Source organism: Notolepis coatsorum (genome assembly GCF_963971535.1).
Source record: "Notolepis coatsorum genome assembly, chromosome: 20".
In the NCBI taxonomy this organism is placed as follows: Eukaryota; Metazoa; Chordata; class Actinopteri; order Aulopiformes; family Paralepididae; genus Notolepis; species Notolepis coatsorum.
The window spans coordinates 11,796,549-11,817,406 of record NC_140184.1 but is presented as its reverse complement, the minus strand read 5'-3'; the positions used below and the strand labels follow the sequence as shown (position 1 = coordinate 11,817,406).

Below are 20,858 nucleotides of genomic sequence, written 5' to 3'. Positions count from 1 at the left end.
GTTCGGCACAAGTGACCGCACGCTGTTGGAACGTAATGGTGGACGATTAAACCCACGAGCACGAGTTAGTGGTTTCATCAGCTGTCACCGAACACAATAGTCATTTTGAGCAAAGGCTGCTTTTAGTCTTTGATTTAGTGATGTTGTCATCCAGAGTGAGCTAAGTCCGACCACCGTCTTTCCTCCTTGTCTTCTTACCATAACGATAGATGAACATGCGTATAATTGTCCAACGCCACATCTATCTGTACGCTTACTGAACTATCCAGTTACCCTCTCCTTCCTGCCCCCATCCCCCCCCCCCACAGCGCAGCTTCCCTTGTAAGGCAGCCTTTGTGGGAGACTGTATTTAGGGAAAATGGCTAATATTTAGGGACTGGAAACTTGTAATGTTAGCTGGGCGCCTATTTTAAAACCGGGACCCATGAAGTCCTATACATAGCGGCAACAGTAAGTAGACCGCATGTAGGAGGAGGAGACGAGAGCAGAGGGAGGAGGGGGGGGGGGGGGGGAGCAGAGGAGAAAGGAGAGGGGGGAGAGGGGGGGATGAGAGGAGAGAGAGGAGAGGGAGGAGAGGAGAGCAGAGGAGGGAGGAGAGGGAGGGGAGGAGAGCAGAGGGAGGAGAGGGGGGGTGGGAGGAGAGCAGAGGAGAAAGGAGAGGGGGGAGAGGGGGGGGGATGAGAGGAGAGAGAGGAGAGGGAGGAGAGGAGAGCAGGAGGGAGGAAAGGAAGGAGAGGGAGGGGAGGAGAGCAGAGGGAGGAGAGGGGGGGTGGGAGGAGAGCAGAGGAGAAAGGAGAGGAAGGAGAGGGAGGGGGAGGAGAGCAGAGGAGAAAGGAGAGGGAGGAGAGCAGATGAGAAAGGAGAGGGAGGAGAGGAGAGCAGAGGAGAAAGGAGAGGGAGGAGAGGGAGGGGAGGAGAGCAGAGGAAAGGAGGGGATGAGAGCAGAGGAGAAAGGAGAGGGAGGGGAGGAGAGCAGAGGAGAAAGGAGAGGGAGGGGAGGAGAGCAGAGCAGAGGAGAAAGGAGAGGGAGGGGAGGAGAGCAGAGGAGAAAGGAGAGGGAGGGGAGGAGAGCAGAGCAGAGGAGAAAGGAGAGGGAGGGAGGAGAGCAGAGGAGAAAGGAGAGGGAGGGGAGGAGAGCAGAGCAGAGGAGAAGGAGAGGGAGGGGAGGAGAGCAGAGGAGAAAAGAGAGGGAGGGGAGGAGAGCAGAGGAGAAAAGAGAGGGAGGGGAGGAGAGCAGAGGGAGGAGAGGGAGGGGAGGAGAGCAGAGGAGAAAGGAGAGGGAGGGGAGGAGAGCAGAGGAGAAAGGAGAGGGAGGGGAGGAGAGCAGAGGAGAAAAGAGAGGGAGGGGAGGAGAGCAGAGGAGAAAGGAGAGGGGTGGGAGGAGAGCAGAGGAGAAAGGAGAGGGAGGGGAGGAGAGCAGAGGAGAAAGGAGAGGGAGGGGAGGAGAGCAGAGGAGAAAGGAGAGGGAGGGGAGGAGAGCAGAGGAGAAAGGAGAGGGAGGGGAGGAGAGCAGAGGAGAAAAGAGAGGGAGGAGAGCAGAGGAGGGAGGAGAGGGAGGAGAGCAGAGGAGAAACGAGAGGGAGGCAAGGAGAGCAGAGGGAGGAGAGCAGAGGGAGGAGAGCAGAGGGAGGAGAGGAGAGGGAGGAGAAGGAGGAGAGGAGGGGGAGGCGAGGGAGGAGAGGGAGGAGAGCAGAGGGAGGAGAGGATAGGGAGGAGAGGAGAGGGAGGAGAGCAGAGGAGAGGGAGGAGAGCAGAGGGAGGAGAGGGAGGAGAGGAGAGGGAGGAGAGCAGAGGAGAGGGAGGAGAGCAGAGGGAGGAGAGGGAGGAGAGGGAGGAGAGGAGAGGGAGGAGAGCAGAGGGAGGAGAGCAGAGGGAGGAGAGGGAGGAGAGGAGAAGGGAGGAGAGGAGAGGAGAGGGAGGGGGGAGAGGGAGGAGAGGAGAGGGAGCAGAGGAGAGGGAGGAGAGGGAGGAGAGCAGAGGGAGGAGAGGGAGCAGAGGAGAGGGAGGAGAGGGAGGAGAGGGAGGAGAGGAGAGGGAGCAGAGGAGAGGGAGCAGAGGAGAGGGAGGAGAGCAGAGGGAGGAGAGGAGAGGGAGCAGAGGGAGGAGAGGAGAGGGAGGAGAGGGAGGAGAGGGGAGGAGAGGAGAGGGAGGAGAGGAGAGGGGAGCAGAGGGAGGAGAGGAGAGGGAGGAGAGGGGAGGGACGCGCAGCACCGTGCACAGTCAGAGAGGCGACTCATGAAGCCTCCTCTTCTCCCCTCCTAGTTATTCTGTTTACCTCCCGGTCGCGTGTAGCTTATTCCCAGCGGAAGAGTGCGTCGCGTTTCTCTGATTGGCCATGACGCCCATGTGACCGCGGCAGCGCGAGAGAGCGGCAGTGCGGAAATAGGCTGCATCCTCCACGTCAAGAAAGACAGACAGGCATTCTCTGTGACAAACCCTAACCTTAACCAACTCCGAAATAATGCCTAACCTTAACCCTAACCTTAACCAACTCCGAAATAATGCCTAACCTTAACCCTCCCTAACCTTAACTTAACCCTAACCTTAACCAACTCCGAAATAATGCCTAACCTTAACCCTAACCTTAACCAACTCCGAAATAATGCCTAACCTTAACCCTCCCTAACCTTAACTTAACCCTAACCTTAACCAACTCCGAAATAATGCCTAACCTTAACCCTAACCTTAACCAACTCCGAAATAATGCCTAACCTTAACCCTCCCTAACCTTAACTTAACCCTAACCTTAACCAACTCCGAAAGAATGCCTAACCTTAACCCTCCCTAACCTTAACTTAACCCTAACCTTAACCAACTCCGAAAGAATGCCTAAACTTAACCAGCGGAAGAATGCACGTTTATATCGGGGGGAAAAAAATTGAAGTGATTCGAACTTGTGACCAACCGCACCGCAGGCTCCACAGCACGGCGGCATACCAGTTGAGCTAAGCGTCGAATGAAAAACATCTGGGATTACGGCTACATAATGCCGCAAGCTCTGCTGCTCCGCTCCGCGGCAGAGCTCCACGCTGCCGCGGGGCGTGTCGCAGCCAATCAGGGAAAACGCGGAAGCACTCGGCAGCACTCTTCGGCTCCAATTAAAGAATAGGCCTCCCGGTCGCTACTGGAAGAGCTTCTGGATGGATGGCAGGGCGGGTTCCATTCGGTGTTGGTGAAGAAAGACCGACCTGTTGTACATGTGAAGTGGTGTTTCACTCATCTCACTCCCCTCCTCCTCTCACTCATGTTGTACATGTGAAGTGGTGTCTCACTCATCTCACTCCCCTCCTCTTCTCAGACTGTTGTACATGTGAAGTGGTGTCTCACTCATCTCACTCCCCTCCTCCTCTCACTCCTGTTGTACATGTGAAGTGGTGTCTCACTCATCTCACTCCCCTCCTCTTCTCACTCATGTTTCACTCCCCTCCTCCTCTCACTCCTGTTGTACATGTGAAGTGGTGTCTCACTCCCCTCCTCTTCTCACTCCTGTTGTACATGTGAAGTGGTGTCTCACTCCCCTCCTCTTCTCACTCCTGTTGTACATGTGAAGTGGTGTCTCACTCCTGTCTCACTCCTGTTGTACATGTGAAGTGGTGTCTCACTCCTGTCTCACTCCTCTCACTCCCCTCCTCCTCTCACTCCTGTTGTACATGTGAAGTGATGTCTCACTCCCCTCCTCCTCCTCCTCTCACTCCTGTTTAACCCCCGCCTTGCCGGGTTCCCGCCTCCCTAACCGAACGCTGACAGTGGGCTTGGTTTGAGCCGACAGGTCTTCCTTCCGTCACAGATGCAGTCTGGGCAGCGAACGTCCTGGTAATCGATACGGGAAGAATTCATGTGTGTGAGGAAAAGAGAGATAGATAAGGTAGAGAAAGGAAGAGGGATAAAGACAGAGAGAGGGGGGAGAGATACCTAATTAAGCCTTTCACTGCCACACTACAGAAGGTTGACCCTTTACTGTGGCAGTGAAAGGGTTAACCTGTTGTCGTGTGGAAGGGTTAACCTTCTGTGTATTGTCGCAGTGAAAGGGTTAACCGTTTGGTAGTGCGGCAGTGAAAGGGTTAAGCCTCTATGTAATTCAATAGCGTGTCTTTTCCATTGTGACACATCCTTGAATTGAACGGCCCGGTACTGATAGTAATGATATCGTTTAGGGCTGTCCCTGACTAAGGATTTGGATGGTCGACTATGATTGGCCAAAATTTGCCGTTAGTCGACTATTGGTCGCCAAAAAAAAGAAAAAAAATATTGTTTACATTTTTTTTTTTTTTTTTTTTTTTTTTATCATTCCATTTGGGCTGTGGGGGGTGCTTAATGTCTGAAGGAGTCGACGGAAGGCTTCTTGTCCTCTGCGAAAGCATGCAATTGGTCCACTGATGGATACATCTTGATATTTGTCTAGTCTAGTGTGTTCATTAGATGGGTGAAATCATCTTTCAGTGCCTCTGGGCCTGTTTTCGTAGGCAGTTAGCCTCTGGTATGCGTGCCATTAGCGTTAGCCACGCTTCTAGGCCTCTTTTCTTTTGGAAAGAATGATATAAAAAAAATATATATATATATATGTTATAATATATATATATTTTTTTGTATTCGACTAAGAGGTTGGTTAGTTGACTACGGCTCCTTTCGACCGATTAGTCGACTAATCGACTAATAGGGGTCAGCCCTAATATCGTTAGTACCTAGTAGGAGTAGAACAATCCTGAATCCAAAAATGGAAAATGCTGTACGTACAATTGAATCCTCCTGACGCTATAATCCAAAGTCCTAGTGCTCAACACAACATGGCATGACTTCAGAAACCTTGTGAGACAGTTTAGTTCGACTCTGCCTTGTGTCTCAAAGTGCTCCATAAATACAGTTGACTTGACTTAAATGTTTAAAGGTGTGCCATTTATTCCTGCCTTTATTTTTGATGTTACGATTCGAGTGCTGTGCCTTAATCTGGAGCATGTTTTTGCCCTGAAGAAACTAGTGTTTTTCTTTACAACATCAAGACCGACGTCTAACAGCAGCGTAGCGGTGAAGGCCACAAGTGGGAGCAATCGACTTGTGACTTTTAAGTTTTGACAGTCAAATCGAACGGTAGATTTAGGAGAACTGTCGCACCGCTAGTTGTACCGTATTTATAATAAAACGCAAGATATTTATGATAAGGATAAACGCTCAATGAAGAAACCCAATGGCCATCACAACCCGGCGTGTAGATAGATAGGCAGCGAGAGCAGCATATCACCAGGGTTATCAAGTGTAGATAGATAGGCAGCGAGAGCCAGTATATCACCAGGGTTATCAAGTGTAGATAGATAGGCAGTGAGAGCAGCATATCACCAGGGTTATCAAGTGTAGATAGATAGGCAGTGAGAGCAGCATATCACCAGGGTTATCAAGTGTAGATAGATAGGCAGCGAGAGCCAGCATATCACCAGGGTTATCAAGTGTAGATAGATAGGCAGCGAGAGCAGCATATCACCAGGGTTATCAAGTGCAGATAGATAGGTAGTGAGAGCAGCATATCACCAGGGTTATCAAGTGTAGATAGATAGGCAGCGAGAGCAGCATATCACCAGGGTTATCAAGTGTAGATAGATAGGCAGCGAGAGCAGCATATCACCAGGGTTATCAAGTGTAGATAGATAGGCAGCGAGAGCAGCATATCACCAGGGTTATCAAGTGTAGATAGATAGGCAGCGAGAGCAGCATATCACCAGGGTTATCAAGTGTAGATAGATAGGCAGCGAGAGCCAGTATATCACCAGGGTTATCAAGTGTAGATAGATAGGCAGCGAGAGCAGCATATCACCAGGGTTATCAAGTGTAGATAGATAGGCAGCGAGAGCCAGCATATCACCAGGGTTATCAAGTGTAGATAGATAGGCAGCGAGAGCAGCATATCACCAGGGTTATTAAGTGTAGATAGATAGGCAGCGAGAGCAGCATATCACCAGGGTTATCAAGTGTAGATAGATAGGCAGCGAGAGCAGCATATCACCAGGGTTATCAAGTGTAGATAGATAGGCAGCGAGAGCAGCATATCACCAGGGTTATCAAGTGTAGATAGATAGGCAGCGAGAGCCAGCATATCACCAGGGTTATCAAGTGTAGATAGATAGGCAGCGAGAGCAGCATATCACCAGGGTTATCAAGTGTAGATAGATAGGCAGCGAGAGCCAGTATATCACCAGGGTTATCAAGTGTAGATAGATAGGCAGCGAGAGCAGCATATCACCAGGGTTATCAAGTGTAGATAGATAGGCAGCGAGAGCAGCATATCACCAGGGTTATCAAGTGTAGATAGATAGGCAGCGAGAGCAGCATATCACCAGGGTTATCAAGTGTAGATAGATAGGCAGCGAGAGCCAGTATATCACCAGGGTTATTAAGTGTAGATAGATAGGCAGCGAGAGCCAGCATATCACCAGGGTTATCAAGTGTAGATAGATAGGCAGCGAGAGCCAGCATATCACCAGGGTTATCAAGGGTAGATAGATAGGCAGCGAGAGCCAGCATATCACCAGGGTTATCAAGTGTAGATAGATAGGCAGCGAGAGCAGTATATCACCAGGGTTATCAAGTGTAGATAGATAGGCAGCGAGAGCAGTATATCACCAGGGTTATCAAGTGTAGATAGATAGGCAGCGAGAGCCAGCATATCACCAGGGTTATCAAGTGTAGATAGATAGGCAGCGAGAGCCAGCATATCACCAGGGTTATTAAGTGTAGATAGATAGGCAGCGAGAGCCAGTATATCACCAGGGTTATCAAGTGTTGATAGATAGGCAGTGAGAGCAGCATATCACCAGGGTTATCAAGTGTAGATAGATAGGCAGCGAGAGCAGCATATCACCAGGGTTATCAAGTGTAGATAGATAGGCAGCGAGAGCCAGCATATCACCAGGGTTATCAAGTGTAGATAGATAGGCAGCGAGAGCAGCATATCACCAGGGTTATCAAGTGTAGATAGATAGGCAGCGAGAGCAGCATATCACCAGGGTTATCAAGTGTAGATAGATAGGCAGCGAGAGCAGCATATCACCAGGGTTATCAAGTGTAGATAGATAGGCAGCGAGAGCCAGCATATCACCAGGGTTATCAAGTGTAGATAGATAGGCAGCGAGAGCAGCATATCACCAGGGTTATTAAGTGTAGATAGATAGGCAGCGAGAGCAGCATATCACCAGGGTTATCAAGTGTAGATAGATAGGCAGCGAGAGCAGCATATCACCAGGGTTATCAAGTGTAGATAGATAGGCAGCGAGAGCAGCATATCACCAGGGTTATCAAGTGTAGATAGATAGGCAGCGAGAGCCAGCATATCACCAGGGTTATCAAGTGTAGATAGATAGGCAGCGAGAGCCAGTATATCACCAGGGTTATCAAGTGTAGATAGATAGGCAGCGAGAGCAGCATATCACCAGGGTTATCAAGTGTAGATAGATAGGCAGCGAGAGCAGCATATCACCAGGGTTATTAAGTGTAGATAGATAGGCAGTGAGAGCAGCATATCACCAGGGTTATCAAGTGTAGATAGATAGGCAGCGAGAGCAGCATATCACCAGGGTTATTAAGTGTAGATAGATAGGCAGCGAGAGCAGCATATCACCAGGGTTATCAAGTGTAGATAGATAGGCAGCGAGAGCCAGTATATCACCAGGGTTATCAAGTGTAGATAGATAGGCAGCGAGAGCAGCATATCACCAGGGTTATCAAGTGTAGATAGATAGGCAGCGAGAGCAGCATATCACCAGGGTTATTAAGTGTAGATAGATAGGCAGCGAGAGCAGCATATCACCAGGGTTATCAAGTGTAGATAGATAGGCAGCGAGAGCAGCATATCACCAGGGTTATCAAGTGTAGATAGATAGGCAGCGAGAGCAGCATATCACCAGGGTTATCAAGTGTAGATAGATAGGCAGCGAGAGCAGCATATCACCAGGGTTATCAAGTGTAGATAGATAGGCAGCGAGAGCAGCATATCACCAGGGTTATCAAGTGTAGATAGATAGGCAGTGAGAGCAGCATATCACCAGGGTTATCAAGTGTAGATAGATAGGCAGCGAGAGCCAGTATATCACCAGGGTTATCAAGTGCAGATAGATAGGCAGTGAGAGCAGCATATCACCAGGGTTATCAAGTGTAGATAGATAGGCAGCGAGAGCAGCATATCACCAGGGTTATCAAGTGTAGATAGATAGGCAGTGAGAGCAGCATATCACCAGGGTTATCAAGTGTAGATAGATAGGCAGCGAGAGCAGTATATCACCAGGGTTATCAAGTGTAGATAGATAGGCAGCGAGAGCAGCATATCACCAGGGTTATCAAGTGTAGATAGATAGGCAGCGAGAGCAGCATATCACCAGGGTTATTAAGTGTAGATAGATAGGCAGCGAGAGCAGCATATCACCAGGGTTATCAAGTGTAGATAGATAGGCAGCGAGAGCAGCATATCACCAGGGTTATTAAGTGTAGATAGATAGGCAGCGAGAGCAGCATATCACCAGGGTTATTAAGTGTAGATAGATAGGCAGTGAGAGCAGCATATCACCAGGGTTATCAAGTGTAGATAGATAGACAGCGAGAGCAGCATATCACCAGGGTTATCAAGTGTAGATAGGTGAGAGCAGCATATCACCAGGGTTATTAAGTGTAGATAGATAGGCAGCGAGAGCAGCATATCACCAGGGTTATCAAGTGTAGATAGATAGGCAGCGAGAGCAGCATATCACCAGGGTTATTAAGTGTAGATAGATAGGCAGTGAGAGCAGCACATCACCAGGGTTATCAAGTGTAGATAGATAGGCAGCGAGAGCAGCACATCACCAGGGTTATCAAGTGTAGATAGATAGGCAGCGAGAGCAGCATATCACCAGGGTTATTAAGTGTAGATAGATAGGCAGCGAGAGCAGCATATCACCAGGGTTATCAAGTGTAGATAGATAGGCAGCGAGAGCAGCATATCACCAGGGTTATCAAGTGTAGATAGATAGGCAGCGAGAGCAGCATATCACCAGGGTTATCAAGTGTAGATAGATAGGCAGCGAGAGAGAGTTCCAGCGTCCCAGAACCACCCCCCACCCATGCTAGCTCCCACTTTCCCATGATATCCACAAGCCGAACCTCCCTATGTTATCATTATGTTAAAAAGATATATCAAAAGCAAAATAAGATCCTGTGTGTGTAGCTTCCACCCGGCCCAGTGTGTGTGTGTGTGTGTGTGTGTGTGTGTGTGTGTGTGTGTGTGTGTGTGTGTGTGTGTGTGTGTGTGTGTGTGTGTGTGTGTGTGTGTGTGTGTGTGTGTGTGTGTGTGTGTGTGTGTGTGTGTGTGTGTGTGTGTGTGTGTGTGTGTGTGTGTGTGTGTGTGTGTGTGTGTGTGTGTGTGTGTGTGTGTGTGTGTGTGTGTGTGTGTAATATAATTGTCCCTCAAATATCAAATTTATCCCTACAGATCAACGGTTGTGATTGGTTGGGAGGGGAGGAGAGCAGAGGAGAGGGAGGAGAGGGAGCATTGGTGTGTGTGACTGTGTGTATGTGTGTGTTGTGTGTGTACGTGTGTGCAGTGCACGTGTGTTTTTGTGGCAGTGAGGATGTGATATAGCCCCAACATTCTCACAGACAGACAGAAGAGGACAGAGAGACAGACAGACAGACAGACAGACAGACAGACAGACAGACAGACAGACAGACAGACAGACAGACAGACAGACAGACAGACAGACAGACAGACAGACAGACAGACAGACAGACAGACAGACAGACAGACAGAGGAGGACAGAGAGACAGACAGAAAGAGGACAGAGAGACAGAGAGACATACAGAAAGAGGAGGACAGAGAGACAGACAGACAGAAAGAGGAGGACAGAGAGACAGACAGACAGAGGACAGAGAGACAGACAGAAAGAGGAGGACAGAGAGACAGACAGACAGAAAGAGGAGGACAGAGAGACAGACAGACAGAGGACAGAGAGACAGACAGACAGAAAGAGGAGGACAGAGAGACAGACAGACAGAGGAGGACAGAGAGACAGACAGACAGAAAGAGGAGGACAGAGAGACAGACAGACAGAGGACAGAGAGACAGACAGAAAGAGGAGGACAGAGAGACAGACAGACAGAAAGAGGAGGACAGAGAGACAGACAGAAAGAGGAGGACAGAGAGACAGACAGAAAGAGGAGGACAGAGAGACAGACAGACAGAAAGAGGAGGACAGAGAGACAGACAGACAGAAAGAGGAGGACAGAGAGACAGACAGACAGAAAGAGGAGGACAGACAGACAGACAGACAGAAAGAGGAGGTCAGAGCCTTTTTAATAGACTTTTGTTGAGTTGTATCTAGTTTTAGCTCCACACATTTCATGTTCTTTTTACTCTTTTACTAGTTTTAGTCCTACTTATTTTATGTTCTTTCTTTTACTCTCTTACTAGTTTTTGTGTTCTTCTACACTGTAGCCCCTTGGGATTTGTTCCACAAATATAAAGTGCCCTTACAAATCAAATATATAACTATTATTATTATTATTATTATTATTATTATTATTATTATTATTATTATTATTATTATTATTATTATTATTATTATTATTACAGAGGGACAGACAGAAAGGGAAAGGACAGAAAGGGAGAGGACAGAGACACAGACAGAAAGGGAGAGGAGAGATACACAGACAGAAAGGGAGAGGAGAGAGAGACAGACAGAAAGGGAGAGGAGAGAGACACAGACAGAAAGGGAGAGGAGAGAGACACAGACAGAAAGGGAGAGGAGAGAGACACAGACAGAAAGGGAGAGGAGAGAGACACAGACAGAAAGGGAGAGGAGAGAGACACAGACAGAAAGGGAGAGGAGAGAGAGACAGACAGAAAGGGAGAGGACAGAGGGACAGACAGAAAGGGAGAGGACAGAAAGGGAGAGGAGAGAGACACAGACAGAAAGGGAGAGGACAGAGAGACACAGACAGAAAGGGAGAGGAGAGAGACACAGACAGAAAGGGAGAGGAGAGAGACACAGACAGAAAGGGAGAGGACAGAGAGACAGACAGAAAGGGAGAGGAGAGAGAGACAGACAGAAATGGAGAGGAGAGAGACACAGACAGAAAGGGAGAGGAGAGAGGCACAGACAGAAAGGGAGAGGAGAGAGAGACAGACAGAAAGGGAGAGGAGAGAGGGACAGACAGAAAGGGAGAGGAGAGAGGGACAGACAGAAAGGGAGAGGAGAGAGGGACAGACAGAAAGGGAGAGGAGAGAGACACAGACAGAAAGGGAGAGGAGAGAGACACAGACAGAAAGGGAGAGGAGAGAGGGACAGACAGAAAGGGAGAGGACAGAGGGACAGACAGAAAGGGAGAGGAGAGAGAGACAGACAGAAAGGGAGAGGAGAGAGAGACAGACAGAAAGGGAGAGGAGAGAGGGACAGACAGAAAGGGAGAGGAGAGAGACACAGACAGAAAGGGAGAGGACAGAGGGACAGACAGAAAGGGAGAGGAGAGAGACACAGACAGAAAGGGAGAGGAGAGAGGGACAGACAGAAAGGGAGAGGAGAGAGACACAGACAGAAAGGGAGAGGAGAGAGACACAGACAGAAAGGGAGAGGAGAGAGAGACAGACAGAAAGGGAGAGGAGAGAGAGACAGGCGGAAAGGGAGAGGAGAGAGACACAGACAGAAAGGGAGAGGAGAGAGAGACAGACAGAAAGGGAGAGGAGAGAGAGACAGGCGGAAAGGGAGAGGAGAGAGACACAGACAGAAAGGGAGAGGACAGAGGGACAGACAGAAAGGGAGAGGAGAGAGAGACAGACAGAAAGGGAGAGGAGAGAAACACAGACAGAAAGGGAGAGGAGAGAGGGACAGACAGAAAGGGAGAGGAGAGAGAGACAGACAGAAAGGGAGAGGAGAGAGACACAGACAGAAAGGGAGAGGAGAGAGACACAGACAGAAAGGGAGAGGACAGAGGGACAGACAGAAAGGGAGAGGAGAGAGACACAGACAGAAAGGGAGAGGAGAGAGACACAGACAGAAAGGGAGAGGAGAGAGAGACAGACAGAAAGGGAGAGGAGAGAGAGACAGACAGAAAGGGAGAGGACAGAGGGACAGACAGAAAGGGAGAGGACAGAGGGACAGACAGAAAGGGAGAGGAGAGAGGGACAGACAGAAAGGGAGAGGAGAGAGACACAGACAGAAAGGGAGAGGAGAGAGGGACAGACAGAAAGGGAGAGGAGAGAGACACAGACAGAAAGGGAGAGGAGAGAGACACAGACAGAAAGGGAGAGGAGAGAGACACAGACAGAAAGGGAGAGGAGAGAGACACAGACAGAAAGGGAGAGGAGAGAGACACAGACAGAAAGGGAGAGGAGAGAGGGACAGACAGAAAGGGAGAGAAGAGAGGGACAGACAGAAAGGGAGAGGAGAGAGACACAGACAGAAAGGGAGAGGAGAGAGAGACAGACAGAAAGGGAGAGAAGAGAGACACAGACAGAAAGGGAGAGGAGAGAGACACAGACAGAAAGGGAGAGGAGAGAGGGACAGACAGAAAGGGAGAGGAGAGAGAGACAGACAGAAAGGGAGAGGAGAGAGACACAGACAGAAAGGGAGAGTAGAGAGACACAGACAGAAAGGGAGAGGAGAGAGACACAGACCGAAAGGGAGAGGAGAGAGACACAGACGGAAAGGGAGAGGAGAGAGGGACAGACGGAAAGGGAGAGGAGAGAGGGACAGACAGAAAGGGAGAGGAGAGAGACACAGACAGAAAGGGAGAGGAGAGAGACACAGACAGAAAGGGAGAGGAGAGAGACACAGACGTTGTAATATAATTGTCCCTCAAACACCTCCCCAGTATGTCCTGCCACAGTGTAGAGACAGACGCCCCGTAGAGAGCGGTCCCTTTACACCTGATGTTGCCCCCCCCCCCCCCCGTACAGAGCAGTCCCTTTACACCTGATGTTGCCCCCCCCCCCCCCCCCCCCCCCTCTCTAACCGTTTGGGGCCTGTTTGTCTTGCCTGTTGTCTTGCAGTCCTGTCAGGCCACGGAGGAGGGCCCCCGCAGCACAGTCCCCTGAAGCGCTCGGTGTCCCTGACGCCCCCCATGAGCGGCCCCCAGCCCCTGGGCCACGTCTGGCTGTCCCAGGAGGACCTGCGGGCCCCCAGGGCCCCCTCCCTGGCTGACCATGCGCCCCTCTCCCCCCAGAGTAGCATCGCGTCCTCTGGCAGCGGAGGCAGCGAGCACCTGGAGGAGGCTGGTCTGGGCGGAGGAGGAGGAGCGGGAGGAGGAGCGGGAGCAGGAGGCAGCCTTCACCGTAGCTCGTTCCACCAGGATGGCAGCGGCATGAGAGGTGAACTGGGACACAGAGGACACAGAGAGAGAGAGAGAGAGAGAGAGAGAGGACGGAGAGAGAGAGAGAGAGAGAGAGAGAGAGAGAGAGAGAGAGAGAGAGAGAGAGAGAGGACGGAGAGAGAGAGAGAGAGGACGGATAGAGGGGATGGGAAGAGGGGAGGACAGACGGACAGAGAAACAGAAATAGGAGGACAGAGAGAGATCAGAGAGAGAGACAAAAAGAGGAAGGCAGAGAGACAGACCCTCCTCTCAGACAGACAGACAGACAGACAGACAGACCCTCTCCTCAGACAGACAGACAGACAGACAGACCCTCTCCTCAGACAGACAGACAGACAGACAGACAGACAGACAGACATACCCTCTCCTCAGACAGACAGACCCTCTCCTCAGACAGACAGACAGACAGACAGACAGACAGACAGACAGACCCTCTCCTCAGACAGACAGACAGACAGACAGACCCTCTCCTCAGACAGACAGACAGACCCTCTCCTCAGACAGACAGACAGACAGACAGACAGACAGACATACAGACAGACAGACAGACAGACAGACAGACCCTCTCCTCAGACAGACAGACAGACCCTCAGACAGACAGACAGACAGACCCTCAGACAGACAGACAGACCCTCAGACAGACAGACAGACCCTCAGACAGACAGACAGACCCTCAGACAGACAGACCCTCTCCTCAGACAGACAGACAGACAGACAGACCCTCAGACAGACAGACCCTCTCCTCAGACAGACAGACAGACAGACAGACAGACCCTCTCCTCAGACAGACAGACAGACAGACCCTCTCCTCAGACAGACAGACAGACCCTCTCCTCAGACAGACAGACAGACAGACAGACAGACCCTCAGACAGACAGACCCTCTCCTCAGACAGACAGACAGACCCTCTCCTCAGACAGACAGACAGACCCTCTCCTCAGACAGACAGACAGACAGACAGACAGACCCTCAGACAGACAGACCCTCTCCTCAGACAGACAGACAGACCCTCTCCTCAGACAGACAGACAGACAGACAGACAGACCCTCTCCCCAGACAGACAGACAGACCCTCTCCTCAGACAGACAGACAGACAGACCCTCAGACAGACAGACCCTCTCCTTAGACAGACAGACAGACCCTCTCCTCAGACAGACAGACAGACCCTCTCCTCAGACAGACAGACAGACAGACAGACAGACAGACAGACAGACAGACAGACAGACAGACAGACAGACAGACAGACAGACAGACAGACAGACAGACAGACCCTCAGACGGACCCTCCCCTCAGGGACAGTGAAACCCAAGAAGCAGCTCTCACTGGTCCCTCTCCATGCATTAACCATGTGCTTGGTGTCTCATGTACAGTAACGTCTGTGTCTCCTCCCCCGGCTGGCACCAGTTCTGTGAAAGCCAAGCTAAGATGTGTCACATCCTACCTATCATATAGAAACGTAGCCAAACTGTGATATGTCTGGCGTTGCCACAATTCTGAGATAGTTTGGGGGTGAAATGAATTGTGAGCCTGCATATAACCTGCATAGTACCATCTGGATGAAATCATGGTGGTGATGATGATGTCTGCATCTGGCAGCAGTGACGGCAGCCATTCTGATTAGCCAAACTGATCACACCGTGCAAAGACTGCGCCCCCCCCCCCCCCCCACACACACGTCCATGGTTTTTATTTGGCTGCGGTTTGCATTTTGATCTTGTGAAGCGTTAGTGAGTTTAGCGTTACCTCAAATGTGTATGACCCAAAACTCTAGACCACAGTGTTTTTCTGCTTGTGATATTACGCAGGTTCTCCATGCATTGTGCAACGATAAGGATAGCATTCAACTGTGGTCGTTTCAGAGGTATGGTGCCTGCTATACCCCCCCCCCCCCCCCCAAGTCCTAATCCTTACAATTACAGTTCTGACTACAAGTCAGTTCCCGCGTTTGAGCTAAACAACCTCCAGCTATTCGCTGTGTGTGTGACTGTGAGGAGTGGTTGAACCAGCCAGGGCAGTTTGTCAGTATCTCAGAGTGACCTTTACTGGGGCAGGGAGGCTGACCCAGAGTGACCTTTACTGGGGCCGATGATTCCTACCATCTATACTTTTACTGCAGGCGTTCTACCGCTTCCAATCCCACCATCAAGGGGGATCATTTAGTTATTATTCTTTATCATAAAACACAGATTGCAATTAGCAATACCCAGTGGTTTTGGTGGGGAATGTTCTTCCGTAACTGTTGCCAAAAGTGCCAATATGGGAGTTTGTTTGCCTGGTGAAGAAAAATAGAAACTGAAATGAAATCTAATAGGGCTTCCACAACTATTAGTCACGGCGCATTGGCAAGTACATTTTTTTTTTTTATAATACAATTTTATAAATACAATTTTATAATAAATGTGTATTGATAACATAGTGCTGTAATAAAATTGTCTAATAAATATGCATGATCAAGTTCAACAACGTGTGCTTTTATTTTGATATTCCTTAATTCCACGTTGAAATGATGCGATACATTAACCCTGGCTTTCACTGCCGCACTACCAAAACGGTTAACCCTTTCACTACCACACTACAGAAGGTTAACCCTTTACTATCACACTACAGACGGTTAACCGGGGTCGTGGTATAAAAAAGTTTGAGAACCCCTGCTCTAAAGACATTTCATTCACCGCTGATCAGATTCTCGCTGTGAATAATAAGACTTAAGTCAGACGCCACTTGTTGTTTTGTTCAGCACAGATTCCACCTCGCGGTGCAACCAGGGATGTTTGGAGGCACCAAAAATTAAAACTCACAAGCAAAAAACAGATGAGCTGACCCAGCATTAGGCCTTTCCTCTCGGCTGCACTTTACCCACACCGATGAGCACACGTCTCCGAAAACGACCAACCCTCCTCAGCGTTCTCTGTGTCAGAAGGACTAGCTAAGCATTAGTAAGCATATGTGATAAGCTGTGTGGAACTAAACAACACGTGTGATTACTAAGCAGCATTAGGATTGATGAGTTAGCACACATGAGTGTGAGAATGTGTTTATATTATTTGCTTAGGCTCCAGGTGGTCTATGGAATAAAGTGGACAGAACGTCTAGAGTGACAGACTTTATTTGTGGATTATGATTTCCTGTTTTCATATTTGCACCGCACTGCAATCCACCTGGATTTCCACATGGTAAGCCAAATATTTACTTCCCATTCAAAAGGGCAAAGGGTGATCCACCCTGGACAAGGGAGATATTAGGCTTACTAGGTTTCAGCCCATGGAATATATTAGGCTTACTAGGTTTCAGGTTTCAGCCCATGGAATATATTAGGCTTACTAGGTTTCAGCCCATGGAATATATTAGGCTTACTAGGTTTCAGGTTTCAGCCCATGGAATATATTAGGCTTACTAGGTTTCAGGCCATGAAATATATTAGGCTTACTAGGTTTCAGGTTTCAGCCCATGGAATATATTAGGCTTACTAGGTTTCAGGCCATGAAATATATTAGGCTTACTAGGTTTCAGGTTTCAGCCCATGGAATATATTAGGCTTACTAGGTTTCAGGTTTCAGCCCATGGAATATATTAGGCTTACTAGGTTTCAGGCCATGCAATATATTAGGCTTACTAGGTTTCAGGTTTCAGCCCATGGAATATATTAGGCTTACTAGGTTTCAGGTTTCAGCCCATGGAATATATTAGGCTTACTAGGTTTCAGGTTTCAGCCCATGGAATATATTAGGCTTACTAGGTTTCAGGCCATGAAATATATTAGGCTTACTAGGTTTCAGGTTTCAGCCCATGGCATATATTAGGCTTACTAGGTTTCAGGCCATGAAATATATTAGGCTTACTATGTTTCAGGCCATGCAATATAGTAGGCTTACTAGGTGGCAGGCTAATGAAGATATTAGGCTTACTAGGTTTCAGGCTAATGAATATAATAGGCTTACTGGGTTTCAGGCCAAGGAAGATATTAGGCTTACTAGGTGTCAGGTGGTTGTGATTGGAGGGTCAAGAAAAAGCCAGGGGGAACAAAAGCTTAGCTTAATGTGGCTTGACTGAGGTAAGAGGAGCTTGTGATCAACTGTTGTCAATTGTTTAGGGCACAAGACAAAACCACGTCTCATTGGTTGAGCAGAGAGGGAAGAAGTTGAAGTGATAGGTGTGTGGTGTTGGTGACAGTGAGGACGTGACATATAGCCCCAATATTCTCACAGGAGGAGGGTTTTCCAACAACACTGACTGACCCATCCTGTTTGTTCATTGGGTGAACTCCTTTGAGTCCTAGACAGGGCGGGACTCGATTTAAAATGCACCGTCTGGGTGACGTCAAGGGCCGACCTGCTCGCTCTGAATCAACATCGAGAAGCAAGTTTCAAGTTTCACGTTTGTTTATTATTTGTCATAATAAAATACACAATACTTTATGATGAAATGCTTGTTTCTGTATGAGCCCCTGAGAGTGTGCTACATACAGTGAATAAAGTAAGTAAAATTGTTTTTGTTTTTTTAAGTTATTAAGAAGTAAGTAAAGGAATGTTCAGTCAATATACATAATACAATATACAATACAGAGTAAAATGAGTAACAGTGAGGTACAATGCAGAGATGAAATGAGGTACAAAACGTAGGGTAAGGTGCAAATGAGGTACGAATGTAGTGCAAATCTCTTTAATAATAGATAAATATAAAGTGTATATTATTTATAGTGTAAATATAAAGTGTAATATAAAGCAGCCGTCTCTCAACACAAACAGAAGCCCACACGGTGTAGGACCTATCAGAGTATGAATAAACACTCAAAAGAAAGTCCATGTACTTATCCTTATCCTTAAAGGCCCCATGAAATCAAAATAGAAGTTTGTAATTTCCTGGAAAACGAAGACAAATAAATTATCCAGCACATGGGGCGTATACAAATTTTGCGTCCAATGAAATGCTTTCTAGAATGACATTTACAGCCCATTGTAACTGAACTAGCACTCCGCCTCTTTGAATATGAACACATGTTCAATGTTAGCTTGCTAGTAATATTGTTGTATAAAGTTGCTAATCTATGTTGCTAACATTAGCTTGCTAGCTAATGGATCGACCGTAATGCACATTCAGCACTATTAGCTACTATAAATGCCAATCAATATCCCTCCCTAGCTTCCTGTTTTTTTTTTTTACAGGAACCCCATAAACATATGGAATCAAATAGCATTCTGCTAGCTGTTTCATGGGGACTTTAAACAAAATATGTTTTCTTTGAAGAATTCATATAAAAAAAAGCCACCTCTAGACGGCCCTATTCACGATTAGGCCTAAAGTCGCTCGTTCATTGGGGCAGACATGGCCTACGTGAGGTCAGAATTCTTAGACTCAAATCTAGATGGCAAAGTTAACTATTTGCTTTCTGTCGAGCGAGTGAAGACAGCGCTGCTCCTCTCCTCGTGCCGTGTATGTAAGCTCCGGTGCTGCGGCAGCGACTGGCCGAGGGTGCTTAGCGTCCTAAAAGGAGCGCACCCGTTCCTAAATACTAAGAGGGAGGAGCAACAGACAGGGAGTTCACCCATACGTGTGATGTCATAGTGTGTCAGCCCCATTAGGCTGATTCATTCCAGCTGGGCCTGTGTTACATGGGACAGCCCCATGACCGACATCTCTCTGTGTGTGTGTGTGTGTATGTGTGTGTGTGTGTGTGTGTGTGTGTGTGTGTGTGTGTGTGTGTGTGTGTGTGTGTGGCCTGCCTCACAGATGTTCCTGCATGGCTGAAGAGTCTCCGCCTCCATAAGTACGCTGCCCTCTTCTCCACCATGACTTATGATGAGATGATGTCACTCACTGAGCACCAGCTAGAGTCACAGGTCTGTTGAGACACACACACACGCGCACGCACACACACACACACACGTGCACACACACACGCGCACGCACACACACACACACACACGTGCACATGTGCACACACACGCGCGCACGCACACACACACACGCACGCACGCACGCACGCACGCACACACACACACACACACGCACACACACACACACACACACACGCACACACACACACACACGCACACGCACATACACACACAAACCAGAAGACACTGTCTAATAATGACACTGGTGGAGAAATGTCTTTTATACATTTAAATAATCGTATGTATAATAAGATAAGATATTCCTTTATTGATCCCCTTGGGGAAGGTGTCATAGCAGCATGGGGGAGGGGGGAGGGGCGAGGTACAGGCAGGGTAATAGTAGAAAGACATAAGGCAATACAATTAGTACAGATAAAAATAAGCAGTGTAAATAATACAATTAACTCAGAATATAATGAGCAAGTAGGCAGTTTGATCAAAGGTGCAGATGAGGGTCTGTAATGCCCCACCAGTTATATTATACGTTACAATAAACATGGTCAATAACACTTAGAATCTGAATATATACTATGAGTAAGTAAAGTGTATATTCAGTGTTATTGACCATCATTTATTGTTAACGTATAATAGTGGTTAATGTAAATAATTATCAAAACATTATGCAACATCTTGAAATGCAGTTGTACGGGACTATGTGAAAATTCGTGGTTCAGTTTCTATTTAAAAAAAATCGGTTAACCGTCTGCAGTGTGGTAGTGAAAGGGTTAACCGTCTGCAGTGTGGTAGTGAAAGGGTTATCCTTCTGTGGTGTCGTAGTGAAAAGGGTTAACCTTCTGTAGTGTGTCGGTGAAAGGGTTAACCTTCTGTAGTGTGGTAGTGAAAAGGGGTTAACCCTTTGTCGTGTCGCAGTGAAAGGGTTAACCCTTTGGTAGAGTGGTAGTGAAAGGGTTAAGGTATTTCAAATAGCGTTTTTTAAAACATCCCATAATCACGTCAGGCTATACTACTATCTACTCGTCGTGCACTTTGTCACTAAATAAAAAAAACAATACGTCTCTGCTAATATGCACTCGACACTGCAGCACCCACGTGTCACAGCTGAAAGAGTGGTACCCTTGATTGATTGATTGATTGAAAACTTTATTAACAGATTGCAGAATGGGTACAATACAGTACGGCTCAATACATACAATTGTTAAGGGGATGCAGCAGACCAGAGAAAGACTTTCGTCTTGTTTACATCAGGGTCCCCCATTTTCAATTCATCAGGAACTGCTGACCTGTCATATACAGAACGTGTAAGTCTCAGCCAAATGACTAAATGTATAAACGAAGGACAAGACGCTGTGAATGAAGAGCTAAACGTGTGAATTAACCGCATCTTTCCTCCCCCCGAACAGAACGTCACCAAAGGAGCGAGACACAAGATCGTCATCAGCATCCAGAAGCTGAAGGAGAGGCAGAACCTGCTGCGGTGCCTGGAGAAGGTCAGTCCGTCGGCCACGCCGTCCTCTAACGCACTCTGGGTGGTGCACCACATGGACCCTAGATTCACATTTATATTTATATATATTATTTATATTTACTGCATATCAGGGGTGGGAATCGCCAGAGACCTCACGATATACGATACTATCGCGATACTTGCGTCACGATACGATAGTTCGATAGATTTTTTTTGAT

At 48.2% G+C, this 20,858-nt stretch overlaps 1 protein-coding gene across 1 annotated transcript in view; it reads left to right on the top strand.

The window, feature by feature from the left end:
- Window positions 1–20,858, top strand: part of samd4a (sterile alpha motif domain containing 4A) — a gene marked incomplete at its 3' end in the record, with an annotated part of 140,365 nt that overhangs the window by 91,720 nt on the left and 27,787 nt on the right. The window contains 3 exon segments of the mRNA XM_084337658.1: window positions 13,001–13,318; window positions 19,048–19,157; window positions 20,576–20,662. Of these exon segments, the coding sequence (XP_084193784.1) occupies window positions 13,001–13,318; window positions 19,048–19,157; window positions 20,576–20,662 (515 nt within the window).